The sequence below is a fragment of the Chelonia mydas genome, chromosome 1 (genome assembly GCF_015237465.2).
Source record: "Chelonia mydas isolate rCheMyd1 chromosome 1, rCheMyd1.pri.v2, whole genome shotgun sequence".
In the NCBI taxonomy this organism is placed as follows: Eukaryota; Metazoa; Chordata; order Testudines; family Cheloniidae; genus Chelonia; species Chelonia mydas.
In genome coordinates this window covers 27,481,765-27,504,212 of record NC_057849.1, presented here as the reverse complement: position 1 = coordinate 27,504,212, position 22,448 = coordinate 27,481,765, and the positions used below count along the sequence as shown (strand labels likewise).

At 40.3% G+C, this 22,448-nt stretch overlaps 1 protein-coding gene across 2 annotated transcripts in view; it reads right to left on the bottom strand.

Annotated features, from left to right (window-relative positions):
- Positions 1-22,448, bottom strand: part of DEUP1 (deuterosome assembly protein 1) — a 76,670-nt gene that overhangs the window by 15,951 nt on the left and 38,271 nt on the right. For both annotated transcript variants that reach the window (XM_037889568.2, XM_043528804.1), the window contains exons 10-12: positions 21,036-21,233; positions 20,193-20,279; positions 16,154-16,353 (exon numbers count right to left, since the gene is read on the bottom strand). In XM_037889568.2, coding sequence (XP_037745496.1) covers positions 16,154-16,353; positions 20,193-20,279; positions 21,036-21,233 — 485 coding nt within the window. The remainder of the gene's footprint in view (positions 1-16,153; positions 16,354-20,192; positions 20,280-21,035; positions 21,234-22,448) is intronic.

Genomic DNA, 22,448 nt, shown 5'->3' with positions numbered 1-22,448 from the left:
ACTTGTTCATACAGTATCTGTGGAACTCACTGCCAAAAGTGATGGGCAACAGTATAACTGTGTTCAAAAAAGACTTAGATACGTTCATGGAGGATAGTTTCAGTATAGGTCCCTGTGATGAAGCAGAGAAACTACCAGCAGGCATAGCAAGGGTTAAAGAAAACCTTTGGGTTCAGCTAGCCCTGCCATGCTATATCTGCTGGCGAGGGGACTTCCTATTCTTCAGAGCCAACCCAGCAAGACCAAACCCTGTCCCAACCAGATGAGGAGCCCCCTCTATTACCTGAGTCAGAGATTCTGACTCAGTTCTCCAACTTTGTGGAAGAGCAATGGGCAGACAACACAATGAGCTGAGCATACACCCAGGTGGCAGCAATGAATGGGGAATCTGTCGAATCCCATCAAATGGGACTGTTCCCACACTTTGAGATTCAGGGCCACCATCTATATCACACAGAGAAAGACTGAGAAACTGAGGAGGTTTGGAATCATCTTTTGGTGCCCTGACCCTACTGGAAGGAGGTTATGCAACTGGCTCTTGCGATACCCTTCACTGTGCACCTTGCAAGGGCACTAGCCTGGATTCTGGCCCGTTTTTTTTGGCCTGGGGTCTACAAAGATGTGCTGGATTTCTGTGCCTCATGCCTGGAGTGTCAGATCACTGCATCTCAACCAACCGAGAAAGCCTCCTTGATTCACCTCCCGCTTATGAATGTACCCTTTGGGTGGATTGGAATCAACATAGTCGGCCCACTGGAGAAGAGCGCTACAGGATACCAGTTCATTTTAGTTGTAGTCTACGCAACCTGGTACCCGGACGCTCCATGAACGCCAAAACTGTTGCCACAGACCTTATGAAAATCTTCACTTGAGTTGGGATGCTACGGGAGATCTTAACAGATTAAGGAACAAACTTGATGAAGCAATTTTGCCATTTACTGAAAATCAAGACCCTAAAGACATCTGTATACTATCCCCAAACGGATGGCCAGGTGCAGCGCTTTAACAGAACACTAAAAAAGATGCTCTGAAGGTTCGTCCTTATGGATGTCTGACACTTTCTCCTCTTCTATTTGCGGTGTGAGAAGCTTCCTAGTCTTCCATTGGCTTCTCACTATCTGAGTTCTTATATGGATGGCAACTGTGATGGATTTTAGACCTCGTTTTGGAAACGTTAGAAGAGCAGTCATCTCAAGCCAACAACACAGTCCAATATGTCTTGCATCTCCTATGTGCCCAAGGCACCCAGGAAGCAGAATCCTCTGTGTTTTTTAATCTGATTGCCCTGTAAGATTATCTTCCATTCTAATTTTACAGAGGTGCTTCTTCTACCTTTTTTCTTTCTAATAAAGTTCTGTTTCTTTTAGAATCTGATTGGGGTTTTTTTTTGTGTCCTAAAAAAACCCAAGGTTGGTCTGTGCTCATCTTGTTTATTCTCAAGCCTCCCCAGGAAAGGGGGTGAGGGGGTTTGGGGGGAGATTAGGGGGGAGTAGGAACTCCAAGTGGTCCTTTCCCTGAGTTTGTCTAAATCACTTGGTGGTGGCAGCATTACCTAATCCAAGGTACAAGGGAGAATTTGTGCCTTGGGAAGTTTTTAACCTAAGCTGTTAGAAATAAGCTTAGGGGGTCTTTCATGGGGGTCCCCATGTCTGTACCCTAGAGTTCAGAGTGGGGAGGGAACCCTGACACCACCTGATAACCCTCAATATTCAGATGGAACCGGGAGTTAAGGTCAGGGAAAACCCTTACCCTCTTGCCCATGAAGTAAGAACTCCAATTACTTTCTGGGCACTCACTTCACTCTAGTCACCAACCATGCCCCTCTCCAATGGCTACATGCCATGAAGAATATGAAGGTGGTACCTCTCCCTCTAGCCCCTTTCTTTTTGCACTCAATACTGGACTAGAAGAGCCCACCTGAATGCCAACTTCTTTTCCTGGGATGGCAGAGAGTAGCCGGGGGGGGGGGCACAGGGGGGACGGACTTGTAGGAATTAGCCCAGGACAGCAGGTTCTGACTCCCCTCCAGGAGAGACACCAACTGTTTAGGGGTTGATATACACAGGTCCTGAGCTGGGACTTGGTGAAGAGGAAGGGCCCGGATCCCCCTACCACCCACTCAGCCTTAAGGACTAAGACTACTCAGCCCAGCAGGGGGCTGAGAGCCCTGCAATCTAACCACTAGGCTGCTTGGCCAACCAGTCCACATGCTTGGGGCAACCCTAAACTTCCGACTACCAGAAGCTGGGAGGAAAAGACAGGGGTGGGTCTCTCCAAAATTGCCTTGTTCTGTACATTCCCCCAATAAAGCTTATGGTACTGGCCACTGTCAGAAACATTATACTGGGCTAGATGGACCTTTGGTCTGATTCAGGATGGCAATTCTTATGTTCTTAGGTCTATCTGGACCTTCATGTGTCTAAATACCTTTGAAAATATGGTCCTAGAGGGCTATCTGCATCTTTAAGGTCCTAAATACTTTTGAAAATATGGCCCTTAGTCTCCTAAGCTCTAGATGCTCAATAGGAACTTAGACTCAGCATTACAGGGTATATCTTTACTGCATAGAAAAACCTGTGGCACTAATCCTCAGAGCCTGGGTCAATTGACTTGGGTTCACAGGACTTTGGCTGAGAGGCTAAAAAAAGCAGTGTAGGCCATCCCTGCTTGGACTGGAGCCCAGGCTCTGAGACCCTACCACCTTGCTGGGTTTCAGAGCCTGGGCTCTAGCCCAAGTCAGAATGCCTATACTGCTATTTTTAGCTCTGCAACCCAAGCCCTACAAGCCTGAGTAAATTGACCTGGGCTCTAAGACTTGGTGTCATGGGTCTTTTATTGCAGTGTAGATATACCTACAATATCTAACTTTTAGGCATCCTGATACCTAGTGGAATCCACAGCCCTGAGTTAGGTGCACATGCTACCATAAATGCGTGGGAAGAATTAGGCATCTAAAAAAAGGATTTACATAAGCCAGCAGGCTGAGCAGGGAGCTGCCTAAGCTAGCCAGTAGGAAATGTCAATGGGAGGGGTGTGGCCTAAACCCTATTCCTCAAACGGAATTAGTCAGTGGTGAGCTGGAGCCGGTTTGCTAGAACCGGTTGTTAAATTTAGAAGCCCTTTTAGAACCGGGTGTCCCATGAGGGACACCTGGTTCTAAAAGGGCTTCTAAATTTAACAACTGGCCAAAAGTGGCACCTTAGGCGCCGACTCCATGGGTGTTCCGGGGCTGGAGTACCCATGGGGATAATTTGGTGGATGCACAGCACCCACCAGCAGCTCCCCGTCCCGCGCCCAGCCCCAGCTCACCTCCGCTCTGCCTCCTCCCCTGAATGCACCGCCCCGCTCTGTTTCTCCACCGCCCACCCCTGGCTTCTCAAATTACAAGATTAATGGATGAAGGGAAACTCTGTAGGTATATATCTAAGTTTTAGCAAAGATTTGGGGAGGGTCTTACTTTGAAGTGCTTAGCAATGCTAATTAGAATTAAAGTTATATTTTATTCACAGGTACTTTTTAGATTTCCATTATGAGAGAAAGATCAGCACTCACAGTTTGGAATAACATTAAATAGATCTCAGATGATTATAAAATAAAAGTTCTATAAAGTACCTGGGTTCTTCCATTGCCTCTAACACTAAGATGCTCCTGAGCAACAAGTAAGAAAATAAAATTCTAAATATATTTAAAGCTCTTTTAAGAAATAACCATACCTCCTTTTATGTGTACAGTGCCTAGCATATGGTTGGTGCAACCAGAAACAATATATCGTAAATGTTATGATTAAAAATAGCAACAATACATTCACTTTGAAAAGGAAATTTTAGGCTGAAGAATATAAGAAGATAATTAGACAAATTTATTATTATATTGCACTAGAATAACTTTTAGAAAGTAGAAATAGCCAAGAATTAAATATACAGGTTCAGAAAACCTAAACCTTACAAAATCTGTGCCTACAAATTATTCAAATCTTTACTTCCTGGAATTTTGCTGTTGCGCAAGTTCTTCAAATTGGTAAAATCACAACTTTTATCTTTCAATTCACTTTTACTTTGCTACACTGCATAAAATATGTTAGTAAGTAGTTTACTTTTCTTTTAATTATTTTAATTTTCTTTTAATTTTCAATTTAATGTTTATTATATATTTTGGGGTAATTTAGTTCTTCACTGGCTAAAATGAATTGAAAACTATAGATATATCTACAATATGCTTTTTTTCTGAGTCTGAATACACAATATCCTTGCATCTCTCACTATTTTCCCCTTAACAGGGAGTTTAATGTGATAATTTATTCAGGACATCTGAAATGCTGTTTCTTTTAAAAATTAGGTCACTGAAGAACACCAAAATCAGACAAGGCATTAAAATGCATTTAATGAAACTTCCAACAAATGAAACTGGCAGGACACAAGGCTCTGCAGCAGGAGTTGTAGTTCTAGCTGCTTATTAAGATAATCTCCTGCAGAGCAGTTTACCTCTCATGTTGGTTTGTATATCCCCCCATTATGTTTTTTTTTTAATCAGGCAGTATTAATATAGCCTGTACTATTTTGCAAAATGAATAGCAAAAGAATAATACAAACAGAATACAAAACAAGGTTTAAAAAAATTTGTTAAAATATGCTATATTCAGCTTTTTGTATATCTAAACAATACAGAACGCTAGTAGGAAATTTCTAGGGCATTATTTCCTAGCAAATTCCTACAGTCATCCAGAAAGGGGTAACAATTTGACTCAGATGTACTGAATGGGGTAATTGATATTATCAAATGCAAAAAAAAGTAAGATAAAAGGTAATTTATGTCGATTTATTGTAAAACTATTGATATGATTATGACACTAAAGAAACCCATCCATGCATAACTAGAGTTTAATTCCATAACTGACATTGTGTAACAAAGGAATTTATGCAGCAAAAAAGTTCGGAGGCCTTTTGAGCTCTGCCATGGGCACGTCTGGCAATGTCATAGTAATAAAACCTGACATCCCACAGGAGTTATTGTGTATGTGAAGGGAGCCAGAGAGCTCATGTGAATGTACCTTTGACTCACGAACCTTGTGGTGCCCACTGGTAGAGGGCACAGAGTTACAGTGATTCCCTGGGTCTGGTCTCTAAATAACAGTTTGTCAAAAGATGTCAGGTAACATCTCTACTGAAAGCCTGTGTCCTACACATTGCAAAATGTATTCATGGATAATATGTAAGGAGTTAAATATCTATACTGAAAATGATGCTCTTAAGGTGATAAACAAGTTTCCTTTAGGCAGGAAATGCTTATCTACCTGTCTGGCTATATGTAATCTAAGTATCCTATACTTCACAATGAACACATATTTACAGTCTGAGCAACATGCTAATCAAGTGATTGAAGACTCTCCTTTAAGAGACAGGAGAATGTCTTGTTAGTTAAAAATTCTACTTGCTTCTTCTAGAATCACTGTTCTTTGATAAATAGAATTTATTTGTTTTCACTGTAAACAAATCTAAGTGCTGTGAGTTGAGCAGAGGTGAAACTGGTAAGCTACGATGTGTTATTGCACTGGGAGTAGCGTATCTGTGAATTCTGTGAGTGTAGGGCTGGTCACTCCAGGGAGAGTTTTGGGGGATTGGAGTGTGCCTATTGCTTGCCTGGTGAGGGACAGCCAAGCCTTCGTAGGCTGAGAGGGGCGTGCTTTTGTTGCCTGTGGCTGGTGGAGTCAGGGAACTGAACCCTGGAAGACAGAAACAAGGCTTCCTCCCGCTAAGGGTAGCTGTTAGTAAGGTGCCTCACAACCCTGGGTACCCCTGAGAAGCGTCACAGCATCCCACCTTCTCTTGTACCCAAGAGCTCCCTATATTATGTAAAAAGAAAAGGAGGAGTTGTGGCACCTTAGAGACTAACAAATTTATTTGAGCATAAGCTTTTGTGAGCTACAGCTGACTTCATCGGATGCTGTAGCTCACGAAAGCTTATGCTCAAATAAATTTGTTAGTCTCTAAGGTGCCACAAGTACTAACACAGCTGCTACTCTGAAACCTATATTATGTAGCTATCCAACTGCAAAAGGCCTGTGAGCATTCGTTCATCCCTACTGCTATAGTGACACCCACATGCTGTCTCAGGAGTAGGAAAGGACCCAGGAAATGGCTGGGAATAAGCCATTAAAAAAATTACTTGCCTTGTACATAGATGAGTGTCTCATGCCTGAATTTTGGCAGAGAGAGGAAGGCTCTCTTGATACCCAGGTATCTTTTGATGGTCAGGACTCACCAATACTTCACTTCTGCTACACAGGGCCTTAACAGCAAATATTTCTTTGCATTGAATACTCATAAAACTTATTAGGGATGAACCCATTTTCTTGTTAACAAATTGCCTACCATACCTTAAGGAATTGCCTTTCTGGTGGCCGCAGCATGAAGGGGCATATGAATGTTTGGCATATCTGGTACGTAAATACCTTGCAACACCAGCTACAACAGTGCCATGCACCAGCTACAACAGTGCCATGCCTTTTCTCACTTTCAGGTTACATTGTAAATAAGAACTGGGCAGCATTTTCTCCTGCAAATGTAAACAAACTTGTTTGTCTTAGTGACTGGCTGAACAAGAAGTAGGACTGAGTGGACTTGTAGGCTCTAAAGGTTTTTTACATAATCACTAAAAATAAAGCAAAATAATAATTCTACATTTGTAAGTTGCACTTTCATGATAAAGAGATTGCACTATAGTACTTGTCTCAGGTGAACTGAAAAATATTATTTATTTTGTTTATCTTTATTATAGTGCAAATATTTGTAATCAAAGTAATAATATAAAGTGAGCACTGAACACTTTGTATTCTGTGTTGTAAATAAAATCAGTATATTTGAAAATGTAGAAAAAATCCAAAATATTTATAATAAATTTAAATTGGTATTCTATTCTTGTTTAACAGTGTGATTACAACTTTGATTAACTGCAACTAATTTTTAAAATCTAGTTAATTTGTTTTGCATTAATCAATTGAGTTAACTGTGATTAATTGGCAGCCCTAATTTAAATACCTATTAGGTCAGATTCTGATTTTACTCATACTGGTTTTCCACCACCCTAACTCCATTGACTAAGGTTTTACTCCTGGTTTATACTGGTATGATTGTTGTCAGAATCAGGTCCACTGATTTTGTCTAGAATAGACAACTTAATGGAAAACTACTAGAATACTGTCAGTCTCCATTACTAATAAACATTTACACTATATTGCATTTGTAAAAGGCTGTCTTTTAGAAAAAACAAAAATGTATGTAAAATGTTTCATGCAAAATTTGTATCCATATTAATATGTTAGAATAAATTCAAAAGTAATTTAGCAACTCTGATACTCCCCAACCAATGTCTTGCATTATGATTTTAATGAAAGAAGAGTAAAACATTAGTGTATGATATGTAAAGGATCTCAGCAGAGCTTTCTAAATGTTTGAGGGGATGAAGAATTGTGTGAGGTGTGGGAAAGGAGAGAATTGTTGTTAACATGACCTTTATTTGACAAATAAATATGGGTGTTTTGCAGCTGGAGAGCTATAGGTTATTTTAATATTTTAGATCCAGGTCCTGCTAGCTACTTGGTACAGTAATGTACGTTGACATATGAATCATACAGCATAGTAAAAAAACAGGAGTATTTGTTCCACCTTAGAGACTAACAAATTTATTTGAGCATAAGCTTTCAACATCAGATGCATGCAGTGGAAAATACAGTAGGATGATTTTATATACACAGAGAACATGAAACAATGGGTGTTACCATAGACACTGTACCAAGAGTGATCAGTTAAGGTGAGCTATTACCAGCAGGAGAGAAAAAAAAACCTTTTGTAGTGATAATCAAGATGGGCCATATCCAGCAGTTGATTATCACTACAAAATGGTTGCCCCCCCCCACCCCCGGTAATAGCTCACCTTAACTGATCACTCTCATTACAGTGTGTATGGTAACAACTATTGTTTCATGTTCTCTGTGTATATAAAATCGTCCTACTGTATTTTCCACTGCATGCATCCGATGAAGTGGGCTCTAGCCCACGAAAGCTTATGCTCAAATAAATTTGTTAGTCTCTAAGGACTTTTTGCGGATACAGACTAAGATGGCTGCTACTCTGAAACAGGACTAAGAAAGTCTTTCTTTAGAGAGTAAGTAGGTAAGCCTATACTCTGATCACTTGGAGGCTAATTAGTGCCCCAGGAAAAGCTGAATAAGACTAATTATCTAATCACGGTGATGGGCTGGGTGGGGTAAACATTCAGTTGGCCCCTGATAAAAGAGGCACAGGAAGGAAGTATAAGAAGAGGGGGAGGTGAGTAGTGGGGAGAAAGAGAGGGAGAAACAGGGCTAGCTGAGCCTGGCAATGCAGTGGTCCCAGAATAGGAAGATCTCAGCGACCATAAAGCCCAGCAAAGATTGTAAATAGGTGGGAGCACGGGGTCTGTGGTGATATTGGTGAAAAGAAATAGAAATAAAGTGTCACTAAGAGCATACCTAGTGGAGTCTGTCTGAATTCTGCAGGGGACAAGGATGGAGCTGGGCCCCTGTTACAAAATGTAATATTTATGACTATCAATACAGTTTTTAATAAGAATAGCCAAAAGCAAAACTGATACTAACAGTATCATAGAATCATAGAATATCAGGATTGGAAGGGACCTCAGGAGGTCATCTAGTCCAACCCCCTGCTCAAAGCAGGACCGATCCCCATTTAAATCATTCCAACCAGGGCTTTGTCAAGCCTGACCTTAAAAATTTCTAAGGAAGGAGATTCCACCACCTCCCTAGGTAACGCATTCCAGTGTTTCACCATGCTCCCAGTGAAAAAGTTTTCCTAATATCCAACCTAAATCTCCCCCACTGCAACTTGAGACCATTACTCCTTGTTCTGTCATCTGCTACCACTGAGAACAGTCTAGAGCCATCCTCTTTGGAACCCCCTTTCAGGTAGTTGAAAGCAGCTATCAAATCCCCCCTCATTCTTCTCTTCCGTAGACTAAACATCCCCAGTTCCCTCAGCCTCTCCTCATAAGTCGTGTTCCAGTCCCCTAATCATTTTTGTTGTCCTCCGCTGGACTCTTTCCAATTTTTCCACATCCTTCTTGTAGTGTGGGGCCCAAAACTGGACACAGTACTCCAGATGAGGCCTCACCAGTGTTGAATAGAGGGGAATGATCACGTCCCTCGATCTGCTGGCAATGCCCCTACTTATACAGCCCAAATGCCATTGGCCTTCTTGGCAACAAGGGCACACTGTTGACTCATATCCAGCTTCTCGTCCACTGTAACCCTTAGGTCCTTTTCTGCAGAACTGCTGCCGAGCCATTCGGTCCCTAGTCTGTAGCGGTGCTTTGGATTCTTCCGTCCTAAGTGCAGAACTCTGCACTTGTCCTTGTTGAACTTCATCAGATTTCTTTTGGCCCAATCCTCCAATTTGTCTAGGTCTCTCTGTATCCTATCCCTACCCTCCAGCGTATCTACCTCTCCTCCTAGTTTAGTGTCATCTGCAAACTTGCTGAGGGTGCAATCCACACCATCCTCCAGATCATTTATGAAGATATTGAACAAAACCAGCCCCAGGACTGACCCTTGGGGCACTCCACTTGATACCAGCTGCCAACTAGACATGGAGCCATTGATCACTACCCGTTGAGCCCGACAATCTAGCCAGCTTTCTATCCACCTTATAGTCCATTCATCCAGCCCACACTTCTTTAACTTGCTGGCAAGAATACTGTGGGAGACCGTGTCAAAAGCTTTGCTAAAGTCAAGTAACAACATGTCCACTGCTTTCCCTTCATCCACAGAGCCAGTTATCTCGTCATAGAATTAGATTAGTCAGGCATGACTTGCCCTTGGTGAACCCATGCTGACTGTTCCTGATCATTTTCCTCTCCTCTAAGTGCTTCAGAATTGATTCCTTGAGGACCTGCTCCATGATTTTTCCAGGGACTGAGGTGAGGCTGTCTGGCCTGTAGTTCCCAGGATCCTCCTCCTTCCCTTTTTTAAAGATGGGCACTACATTAGCCTTTTTCCAGTCATCCGGGACCTCCCCCGATCGCAATGAGTTTTCAAAGATAATGGCCAATGGCTCTGCAATCACATCCGCCAACTCCTTTAGCACTCTCGGATGCAACGCATCCGGCCCCATGGACTTGTGCACGTCCAACTTTTCTAAATAGTCCTGAACCACTTCTTTCTCCACAGAGGGCTGGTCACCTCCTCCCCATGCTGTGCTGCCCAGTGCAGTAATCTGGGAGCTGACCTTCTTCGTGAAGACAGAGGCAAAAAAAGCATTGAGTACATTAGCTTTTTTGCACATCCTCTATCACTAGGTTGCCTCCCTCATTCAGTAAGGGGCCCACACTTTCCTTGACTTTCTTCTTGTTGCTAAAATACCTGAAGAAACCCTTCTTGTTACTCTTAACATCTCTTGCTAGCTGCAACTCCAGGTGTGATTTGGCCTTCCTGATTTCACTCCTGCATGCCTGAGCAATATTTTTATACTCTTCCCTGGTCATTTGTCCAATCTTCCACTTCTTGTAAGCTTCTTTTTTGTATTTAAGATCAGCAAGGATTTCACTGTTAAGCCAAGCCGGTCGCCTGCCATATTTACTATTCTTTCTACACATCAGGATGGTTTGTCCCTGTAACCTCAATAAGGATTCTTTAAAATACAGCCAGCTCTCCTGGACTCCTTTCCCCCTCATGTTATTCTCCCAGGGGATCTTGCCCATCAGTTCCCTGAGGGAGTCAAAGTCTGCTTTTCTGAAGTCCAGGGTCCTATTCTGCTGCTTTCCTTTCTTCCTTGTGTCAGGATCCTGAACTTGACCATCTCATGGTCACTGCCTCCCAGGTTCCCATCCACTTTTGCTTCCCCTACTAATTCTTCCCGGTTTGTGAGCAGCAGGTCAAGAAGAGCTCTGCCCCTAGTTGGTTCCTCCAGCACTTGCACCAGGAAATTGTCCCCTACATTTTCCAAAAACTTCCTGGATTGCCTGTGCACCGCTATATTGCTCTCCCAGCAGATATCAGGGTGATTGAAGTCTCCCATGAGAACCAGGGCGTGCGATCTAGTAACTTCTGCGAGTTGCCGGAAGAAAGCCTCGTCCACCTCATCCCCCTGGTCCGGTGGTCTATAGCAGACTCCCACCACGACATCACCCTTGTTGCTCACACTTCTAAACTTAATCCAGAGACTCTCAGGTTTTTCTGCAGTTTCATACTTGAGCTCTGAGCAGTCATACTGCTGTCTTACATAGAGTGCAACTCCCCCACCTTTTCTGCCCTGCCTGTCCTTCCTGAACAGCTTATATCCATCCATGACAGTACTCCAGTCATGTGAGTTATCCCACCAAGTCTCTGTTATTCCAATCACTTTGTCCTTGACTTTGTCAGGACTTCCAGTTCTCCCTGCTTGTTTCCCAGGCTTCGTGCATTTGTGTGTAGGCACTTGAGATAACCCGCTGATCGCCCCTCTTTCTCAGTATGAGGCAGGAGCCCTCCCCTCTCACGCACTCCTGCTCGTGCTTCCTCCCGGTATCCCACTTCCCCACTTACCTCAGGGGTTTGGTCTCCTTCCCCCGGTGAACCTAGTTTAAAGCCCTCCTCACTAGGTTAGTCAGCCTGCTTGCGAAGATGCTCTTCCTTCTCTTCGTTAGGTGGAACCCATCTCTGCCTATCTTAGTAAACTAAGATAAGACCATGACAAGCTTCATATGTTTAATAGTCATTCACTTCAGATCTTGCTGCCGTTATTCGAGCCACACAGTTGAAGAAAAGGATACCAATACAAAGAGCCCTTTACAGAACAATGAAACAACACAATAGTTTCCATTTGGCAGAGATGAGTCACATACAGACTCAAAAATGTTATATTTTCAAACTATGCTGTTACACATGAAAAAAGTTATAGAGAAAGTGAAAAGATGATAAAATAATATGGATATGAGGATTTAATCAATGAATGAAATTTGCAGCATATAGACAGTTAACTTCCCCAGTAAGATTTTATGATTGTATAGACATTGGACTGTTTGTATAGAGTGAGCAGGATTTTGAGTCTCCTAACAAAATCAGCAATGGTTGGGCTGGTAATTGATTGTTTGTTTCTCCTTGGTTCTTTGGGTTATAATTAGCTGTGTGGTGTTAATCTCAGTTTATGCTACTTTTTGGTGGGGGAAAAGCACTATTTAGTCTGTGCTGCTTGCTAGAAGTACACAAACTGTGTAATTCAACTGTTACATTCAACAGTTACTATTTAAAAGACACAAAAAGACTCCTCTTACAAATTATGATAATGGATTCGACAAAGTACATCATTACCTGCACAAAGAATATACTTCCTCATTATGATCTCACATGGCAGTATATACTCTGGCCTCAGTCCAGTAAAGCATTTAAGCACTTGCTTAACTGTATGGGAGTAGTCTCGTTGATGTCAATATAAGAATATAGGCAGAGAAGACCACATCTTTCCTCATCAGGCTCCTCCAATGCCCCTGGAGGCATTGTGACCACCATAGTTATGCTTCCCTCTAAAACACACAAAGTTGCTCCAATACCACAGCATTCCAGAGCACTCAAAGCCACAATTTTCCTCTAAGCTTCAAGTTAGAAAAAAACAGACTCACTAAGACTAAAATTCAAGGAATATAAATACAGCTCTTCAACCAGCTGATAAGCATAAACTGAGTTTTATAGAGTTTAATTTGTGTGGGTTTTTCTGCTGAATCCTTAAAAACTGTGCTCTTGTCTGGTCTGCCTGTCACTGAAGATCTTTAGAGTGTAAACTCTTTGGGGCAAGGACCATGTTTTTGTTCTGTGTTTGTACAGTGCCTAACACAAGGGGGGCATAGCCATGACTGGGGCTCCTAGGTGCTATCACAATCTAAACGTAGTTGTCTAAATGAGCTCTCCCCTGCCATCAATTGATGAACTGGGGGGAAAGACTTCAGGAGAAGACCTTATTTTCAAAGACACACCTACTTTACCTAGGTGATCAGCAGACCAGCCTGCTTTGCCAAGTGATCAGTTTTGGCTGGTCTGGGTTAAAATTCACTTTAGTCTTGGATGTAGGGGTAATGTAATATCACTATCCTTCTTGTATGAGTAAAGAGCAGTAGAACTATATTTAATATGCCTTAATTGAGGAGGATCACCCTAAATTAACTCGCTAAGTGAGTGGTAGTGATGCCAAATCCAAGTGAAAGAGATGGCTGTGGACAGGTGTTTTTATCTGGTTGTGTGGACTTATTTAAAGGGTACTAAAACCATTTGACCTTCCTTCTCCAGTGTTTGGACAGAGCTGATCAGACTCAGTTGTGAATCCTTCTTTCTTCTATGTGATTGCTAGAGCTGAAGTTTCTGATAAGCTGGGGTAGACCCTGAGCCTTAGACCTCATGGTGTGGCCAGTATTGTGACAAAATATAATGCATACGAGGCAGTATCAGTGAAGTTGCCTGCTACCCTGTGAAATCAGTAAGAGCTGAAATTACAAATGGACTGGTGGAGTGACAGTGGCAAACAATGCCAGTGACTGCAATGCTGGCAAGAAGCAAGAGGAGGCAATGACTGCAAGTAGTGACAGAGGTGGCAGCAACAGCGGTGAGCAGAGTCAGCAGCATCACTCTGCCAACCCTCAACGGTGGGCTGGGAGGTTGTCCCACCTGAATTCACCCCTAGACTGTGGCACTTCACTAACCTCAGACAACAAACCATCAGTGGGGTCCAGTGGAGGGAAAAAGGAAGTGGTATGTTTAAGGGATATTCATTCATTGGATTTTCACATTACAAGGTGGGAAACTGAGGCAAAGGACTGCTGCCCAAGATCCTGTGGGGAGGGTACTTTAATTAGTTACTTTACTTATTGTTTACTTACTTCTGAGTTGTTGTGGTGGTGCTTTCCCAAATTAATGCTATGTATCCCTCTGCTTTTAATAAAGTTTTCTTTTGTTATCCACAGACTCAGTGCTTGCAAGTGGGGAAACATTGCCTCTTAGAGGCACCCAGGGGTGGTGTTTAGTTTTTCCAGATTTCTGGATGGAGGCCCGAGACAATTTGGTTTTGTAATGTTAAGAGAAACCCCTAGATATGGAACAGACCCTTGGTGCTGTCGATGTCACCTAGCAGAAGCGTTACATCAATAATAATTAATAATAATCCTATGGTACTCTCTAAGAGAAAAGAATTTCCTTTGGTGCATTTTCAGCTATGTCCACTGTTGTGCAAAATACTATATGGTGGCTGCCCTTTGGCTGCCATCCAGTCATCCTAATGATGGCTGCATTTTATTTTAATGGTGATGTGATTCCTGTAATGTAACAGGGCATATTAGCCCTTTAAGAATACGGGGGCCAGAAGACCTGGTTTCAGGTGTTGGAATGAAAAATGGACCCAGAAACTGATATTAGGAGTTGCATGAGGTGGGAAAAACCCTTGAACACAGTTCCTTTAGTGGTCTAGGATCAGGAGCTCTGTAATGTCTGACGGGGCAGGGCTCGCCTCTCTTCCAGCCAATCAGGAGGAGCTCTCTCGAGGAGGACAATATATAGATTGCATTCTGTGTCAGATGAAGGGAGATACTGATGCAGAGGGAAGACCGGCCCAAAAGAGTGAGCTCCACCCAGACAGGATTACTGGCTTTGGATGGAGCAGATTGACAGAGGAAGAGCTTTGGGTGTGGCTCAAGAATGGGAGCTAAGTATGAACAGTTAAATTACAGTTATGGACTTTATGTGTGGGATTCATTGTGATTAAGGACCGTGAGGATTGTGTGAACTTTATTTGATATTAAACCAGACCCAGAAAGGGGTGTTGTAAGCCACAACTAAGACAGTGTGTAGTGCTTAAAGGGGATAGCAAGAGGGGGCTAATAGGGAGAGGGTTCTTGTAAAACAATCCCTGGCCATAAGGGGGTGCTCCACCATTACATGTATATTTTTGTTTTTTTGTTGGGCAAATAGTTTGGGATGAAAGGTTTTGGCCCAAGTAGCCTGAACTTGATGATGTTCAGGGCATTCTGAAAAGCTCATCTTTTCACAGGAATTCAAAATTGGGGGAGGAAATGTCAGAGTGGGGAATTGTTGGAGGGCGATTTAAGCTTTTGAATTCCTTGATTTGCTGGTAGTGGGCCATACTGAATTGTACTGCTGTACTTTAGATATGTTTCAGTATTTTTATAGATAGATAGATATACATTTCAGTTATGTTCTGGGTGCCCATAACACATGGATATTTGCTCTTTTTTAGTGTGTATACACATCTAAATAAGTAAATGGAACCATAATTTCCCGTCATATTTGAACAACATAAGATGCACAGGTTAGTGTCAGAGTTCAGATGTATCCCCTGGAGCCATAAAAATGTGTTCCTGACTAACTTATCTCTGTGACTGCAGGGTGAAGACAAAACTAATAAACTGCCAATTTTTATTGCTCAGAACAAACAAAAAATATTTCTATTAGTATATTATCAAGGAAGATTGAGGGCAAACACAAATTATGGTTGTGTATATTTTGATAATAAAATTAATATAAATGTATATGAAAATTAGATGTAGTCCTATATTGTCTTGAAAATTTCCTCTATTCTCTTCAGTTAGGCACCCTAGCACACACTGGAGTTCCTGCACCATAACCAGTGGACAAACAAAAATGAGAATTTTTTGTATAAGAGCAGATATCAACACTAAAATTATAATTATAGTCCTGATTTATTGCTAAATTTATTATATCAGATTTCCGATGTTATTATATTGTAATATTGCCTGCAAGTCAGAAACCAGAGTTTATATCCATTGGGTACAATTCTGCAATATTAAACAGTTGCAAATTCCCACTGGCTTCCATGGGTCTCCAGTATTAGGTGCCAATGTACTTTGTTATCTTCAAAATTTTTACTGATTTGAGAAGAAACAGCACAAAAATAATCTATAAATAATAAACAGATGTTTTAATAATTTAAATTCTGGCCAAATTCTGCAGCCTTACTTGCTTACTAATAGGACTAAATGTCTATTGAGGTAGTAGGAGTTTTAAATGAACAAAAATGGAGTAAGGACTTCAGGATTTGATTCTTTTAAAAGACGCTTACGAAACGCTTATGGAAAAATTAATGTATCTTTGCAACTTAAATTTTACCTCTCTTCCTTTTCTTGCATTTCTAATTGGATTTGCTTAGCGTGCTTTGTTTCTCCATATCTATCCAGAGTAGCCAATATTGATGTTTCTGAATCACTCTGCAATTTACCAAGATTATTTCGTAACCTTTCATTCTCACACTCCAGTTCATGAATGGAAGCTGTGTAACTCTCATGTTCTGTGTTAGATAAATCTATGGTCTGTGGAAGAAAATAAAATCATCATTAAATGGGCATTTTTTCACTGTAACTAGAATTAATATTTTTTAACATGAAACACAAGGCAACACTGTTTGCTAAATACTTAGTTACCATATGTAATCACACAGCATTCACAAAAAGAAAAGGAGTACTTGTGATATATGCCATCATGTGCCAGCAATGCGCCTCTGCCATGTACATTGGCCAAACCGGACAGTCTCTACGTAAAAGAATAAATGGACACAAATCAGACGTCAAGAATTATAAGCTTTCATGGGCTACAGCCCACTTCATCGGATGCATGCAGTGGAAAATACAGTGGGGAGATTTATATACACAGAGAACATGAAACAATGGGTGTTACCATACACACTATAACGAGAGTGATCAGTTAAGGTGAGCTATTACCAGCAGGAGAGAAAAAAATCCCTTTTGTAGCGATAATCAAGATGGGCCATTTCCAGCAGTTGAGAAGAACGTGTGAGGAACAGTAGGGGGGAAAAATAAACATGGGGAAATAGTTTTACTTTGTGTAATGACACATCCACTCCCAGTCCCACTACAAATGTGATATATGCCATCATGTGCCCTCAATGCCCCTTTGCCATGTACATTGGCCAAACCGGACAGTCGAGACTCTCTACGTAAAAGAATAAATGGACACAAATCGGATGTCAAGAATTGCAACATTCAAAAACCAGTCGGAGAACACTTCAATCTCTCTGGTCACTTGATTACAGATCTAAAAGTCGCAATATTACAAAAAAAAACTTCAAAAACAGACTCCAACGAGAGACTGCTGAATTGGAATTAATTTGCAAACTGGACACCATTAAATTAGGCTTGAATAAAGACTGGGAGTGGATGTGTCATTACACAAAGTAAAATTATTTCCCCATGTTTATTTTTCCCCCCTACTGTTCCTCACACGTTCTTCTCAACTGCTGGAAATGGCCCTTCTTGATTATCACTACAAAAGGTTTTTTTTCTCTCCTGCTGGTAAAAGCTCACCTTACCTGATCACTCTCGTTACAGTGTGTATGGTAACACCCATTGTTTCATGTTCTCTGTGTATATAAAATCTCTGCACTGTATTTTCCACTGCATGCATCCAATGAAGTGAGCTGTAGCTCACAAAAGCTTATGCTCAAATAAATTTGTTAGTCTCTAAGGTGCCACAAGTACTCCTTTTCGTTTTGCAGATACAGACTAACACGGCTGCTACTCTGAAACAGCATTCATAGTAAATGATACACCAGTAGAAATGCCTCTAGAGAAAAAGAACTACATAAATGGGATACAGGGAATAATAGCCTTTGAAACACAATGAAATTAAATTAGAATTTTTCCACAAACAATGCATTCAAGGCAGTAGAGTAGTAAAATTGTTTGGTGTATTTGAATTACTCTCCTTGAAAAACTAAGCTATGAAAGCAGTCCTTAGCTGCCAAAGCTTGCAGTTGATTTAACTATATTTCTTCCTCAAGTAATATTTCCACTAAAGAATAATAAGAAAAAAGGCATTATCAGACTATTCGTTTAAACACTATATATAGTAGCAATACATTGGTGTTAAAGGCAAAACATCTAGAAAGACATGTCAGACTATTGATAAAAAATCTGGAGAAGTCTTCTTAGACATTTGTTTATAAACAAACAGGCTTCCCTGGAGTTCAAAAAGATGCAATAGAAAAAAAAATGGTAACTGAGTTTAGAGATTGAAATCCAATTCCAACACTACCCTCAGAGGTGACTTTGAAAGACTGTCATTATAAAAGCTACTGTAAAATGAATTAGTTTGGCAGGTCCAAAAGCTCACTGATTCAACCAAAATTACAACTAGTACAAAAAAGAAGCTCTTGTTAGATTTTTGGCGTTAGAAGAATTGGAAAGGTGCAAAAGGGCTAACTAGTTAAAGGCTAGTATCTGCAAAATGCTGGGCATCTTCTTCATAGTTTTGAGCATCTTTAACCCCCATTAACTTCCACAGACATTGAGGAAGCTCTGAATTCTACTGGAGGTGCTTAGTACATCAAAGAATTGGGCTCTAATGTAACACAAATGAAAATCCATGAAGGAAATACTTCAAAATAAGCAGCTTTTTATGTATAGTTTGTCATAATGTTAGTAATTAAAGTTGCAAATAATGTTTGTTTTCTACTAATGAATAAATTCATCTGGTTCTTAAAGGGGAAAAAAGGTCTATAGATTTCACTGATAAATGTTTAAAATAAAAGTGTACGAATGAGATACAATATAGACACCTACATATTTATATTTATAATGGTTGGGAAGCTCCATTAAGCTGAATTAGAATGCCTTAGAATTTTTGGAAATATGCTTATGTTATGGATATGACATAATGGAGATGTACTTTATGCAAGATGGATCTTGTACGATACAATTGGAAAGGTTATAATTTATTTGAATGTGATTATCCAATTTGTATGCATGTATCATTTCTGTATCTAAAATTAGAAATCTGGACTATGTAACAATTACAACTGGGTGTGTATTGGGAAGACACCCACCAGACAACAGGCCATCAACTTTGATGAGCTATCAGGAAGGAACAACAAAACCATGAAGATACTAATCTCTCTCCCTCCTGGAGGTGTTCGGGGACATAACTGTGACACTACTAAGTCAGGTGATCTTGTCACCTGATACTAAACATTACCTGGGACTTCTTCTAAGGTTCCACTGGAAGGAAGGGGGAGGGGGGTCAAGTTTGGGAAACAAAGGATACCCTCCTTATGTCAATCCTATTTAAGGGTGGGGAGGAAGGCAAACGGGACTCCTCTTCATGGCCTGTGTGCCCAAGAAGAAAGACCGCTAAAGCCACTTGAAGGGGAGGCAGGGAGAAAGTCCAGACTGAGACAGGGGTCCAGTCTGAAAAGAAATATAACTGGAACCCTGAACCACAGAAACTTTGCAACCTGCCTAAAATAACATTTAGGGTAAGAAATTACATTTTGTAATTGACTTACGAGGAGAGGCTGAGGGAACTGGGGTTATTTAGTCTGCAGAAGAGAAGAGTGAGGGGGGATTTGATAGCAACCTTCAACTACCTGAAGGGGGGTTCCAAAGAGGATGGAGCTAGGCAGTTCTCAGTGGTGGCAGATGACAGAACAAGAAGCAATGGTCTCAAGTTGCAGTGGGGGGTGGTGGAATCTTCATCCTTAGAGGTTTTGAAGGCCTGCTTGACAAAGCCCTGGTTGGGATGATTTAGTTGGTGTGAGTCCTGCTTTGAGCAGGAGATTGGACTAGATGACCTCCTGAGGTCTCTTCCAACCCTAATATTCTATGATTCTCTTTCTTGAAGTATATTGAGCTTAGTTTGCGTACTTTGGTTTATTTGCTCAGTAATCTACTTTGTTCTGTCTGTTATCTCTTATATTCACTTAAAATTCACCTTTTGTAGTTAATAAACTTATTTCTTGTTTATAACATAACCCTATGTGCTGGAGGAAGCGTAATAGCTTGGCTCAGCAAGACAAGTACAAAGGGTGCCCAGACTGGCATAACAGACAGGCTCAGTGGTATCTCAGCACATCAGGGGGCACCAAAGGGGGACAAACTTTCACAATATTTATGAAAGATTGTGATTTGGAGATGTTCCCTCATAAGAGACTATGTTGTTAGTGTAGGAATTTGGAGTTTTTCTCTAGAGGCCAGGGTTGGGAACACCACATGGCTGTGTGTAGAAGCTCTCCAGTTTCTTTTATTAAAGTCTTATTCCTTTCTCATTCACTGGTTTGTTATTTAATTAACCCAGAGATCATTACATCAACAAACATAAATAACTGCTTTGTATATTTTACAGCTACAAAAATTACCATGTATCTTCTAGACTCCAAATTTTCTATCATCTTCTTCAAATGTGTGTTTTCCGATCTGATAGCTTCATATCTCATCTCTGACAACTGGGGAAAAATTAAATTCCTAGTTGAACTTAACAATATGAGCTATAAAATATTCAGTATAGTTCTGTATAAGTTTAATTTTATACTTTACTCAAAACATTCATAAAGAATCATGACACTAATATAGTGAAAGCTTTTCTTGAATACAAGAAGCATTAAATTCCCAACATAAGCAGAAATGAGCACCTCCAAATTTCAAGGGTTTGGGTAAATTGTGTTTCTGCTACCCAGATGTTTTCAAATATGTGAGTAAGGGATGGAGCTTATTTGTTTTTAAAACTGAAGTTTACAATGATTTACAATACTGCAAGATTAACAATCGAGCTTTACAACTGACAGGCTTCTCCAAACAATTTCATAAACATTCTTTAATCAATAGGTTAAAAAGAGCTGTCAAAATTAGACAAATTTTCTGGATAATCTAATGAACAATTTTAAGATGTAGTAGGCATAATAAAACCAACCTAGAATTTTTCAAGATCTTCTATGTGCTTAAATGTAACTACAGTACTGATGATCTAAATGGACCATATGTTAAAGTTAGATGTTGCACAAATGACATTTACTGGTCCTTTATTGTTCTGGCACCATTTTCGCTTTATTTTCGTATTATTATTTCATAAAGCTTGAATATAATAGCAGGCTGATGAAAACTAAAGCACAAGATGTTAATTTTTTAAGCAATGTATGTCATTATCAGTACTGAGCTGGAGAATGACCTAGTCTTTTTTTTTTTTTTTTTGCTTGCTTGCGTACCTGTTGTTTTGCTAACAATTTTTCTTTTATCTCTAACTCCATTTTTAACTTTCTTTCCAGAAGAGTAGCTTTCTCCATGATAGTTGCTATAGTGATCTCCTTCTGATGAAGCTCTTCTGTCAGGTCAGAGATTTCTGTCCTCATTCTTTCCTGCTCAGAGCTATGGGACTGCTTCTCTTGATAAAGATGGTCCCTTATCTGTAGCAAATATGTTCCCAAAAGACAATGTTTATGCAGTATATAAGATCACATCACTTATCACCTACTAGTGATTTTTTCCTTCCCTATTCCAGTACACCAACTCTTCTAACCATATCAGTAATTTTAAGGCAATTTTAAAATAAACTGTCTTCATGATTCAATGCAATTAACTTTTTTCTTTATTCAGCATCTTTTCACAATCCATAATTTATTCTTTAGTTCATTTGTCTATTTCCCTGATGTCAAAGGTGGTAATAATATTTAAATTCACAACAACAAACAAACAATAAGCATAGGGTTTGTAAAAATATTAATTTTAATAATTATACCTTAAGACAAAATAAATCTATTGAAAGGTATTACTTACTAAGATGTATTTACCTTACCTCTAAATTAGTTTAGGCTGTCTTAAAAGCACTCATTTAACTCAAAATGAACCCACAGAAGCTCTTTATGAGAAATAATCACAGATATAAAGAGCTTATACAGTATTATGGAACAGAGCTCTTATTAGTATTAGCTATCACAGAATAAAAATTTGCCACCAAAGTCACTTTATGATAGCTACTGCTGCTATAATACATAACATTTAAAGTAATATTTTCTGCAAAACCTTCCTCTGTCTTGTACTCCAGAGTGTCTATAAAGAGATTGTGGGTCACATTATCCTTCTGCCAGTAACAAATAATGCAACACCAGAAGATTCTCATATTACTTAGGAGCAAGAACAAAAACCAGTCAAACTACATCTGAATTTGTTTTAATTAGTTTCCCATAATAATGCACATGATCAATAGTTGATGATATTTTCATTTTATTACAAAAATATAAACATTTTAATGCAATTAAATTTAGATATAAACATCTGAGGGATAGATCATGACCTCATGTCAAAGTCACTATAAATCTGCTTCAGCAGCCACGTAGGCTGCTCCCAGTTGCAGATGCTGCTGCTCACATCCCTGGTCATAGCGTAAGCTGTGTGTGTGAAGAAAGGGTAGGGCATCCCCTACACACCAGAGAGAGTAACACAGCCACTTTTGGTATAGCGACCCGCCAAGCCATATGTCACCTCATGCCACTGCTACACTGACCTCACCAGGGTCCTGTAGGAGAAGTATGGCACATAGTTCAACCAAAACAAGAAAAGGAGGACTTGTGGCACCCCTTAGAGACTAACAAATTTATTTGAGCATAAGCTTTCGTGAGCTG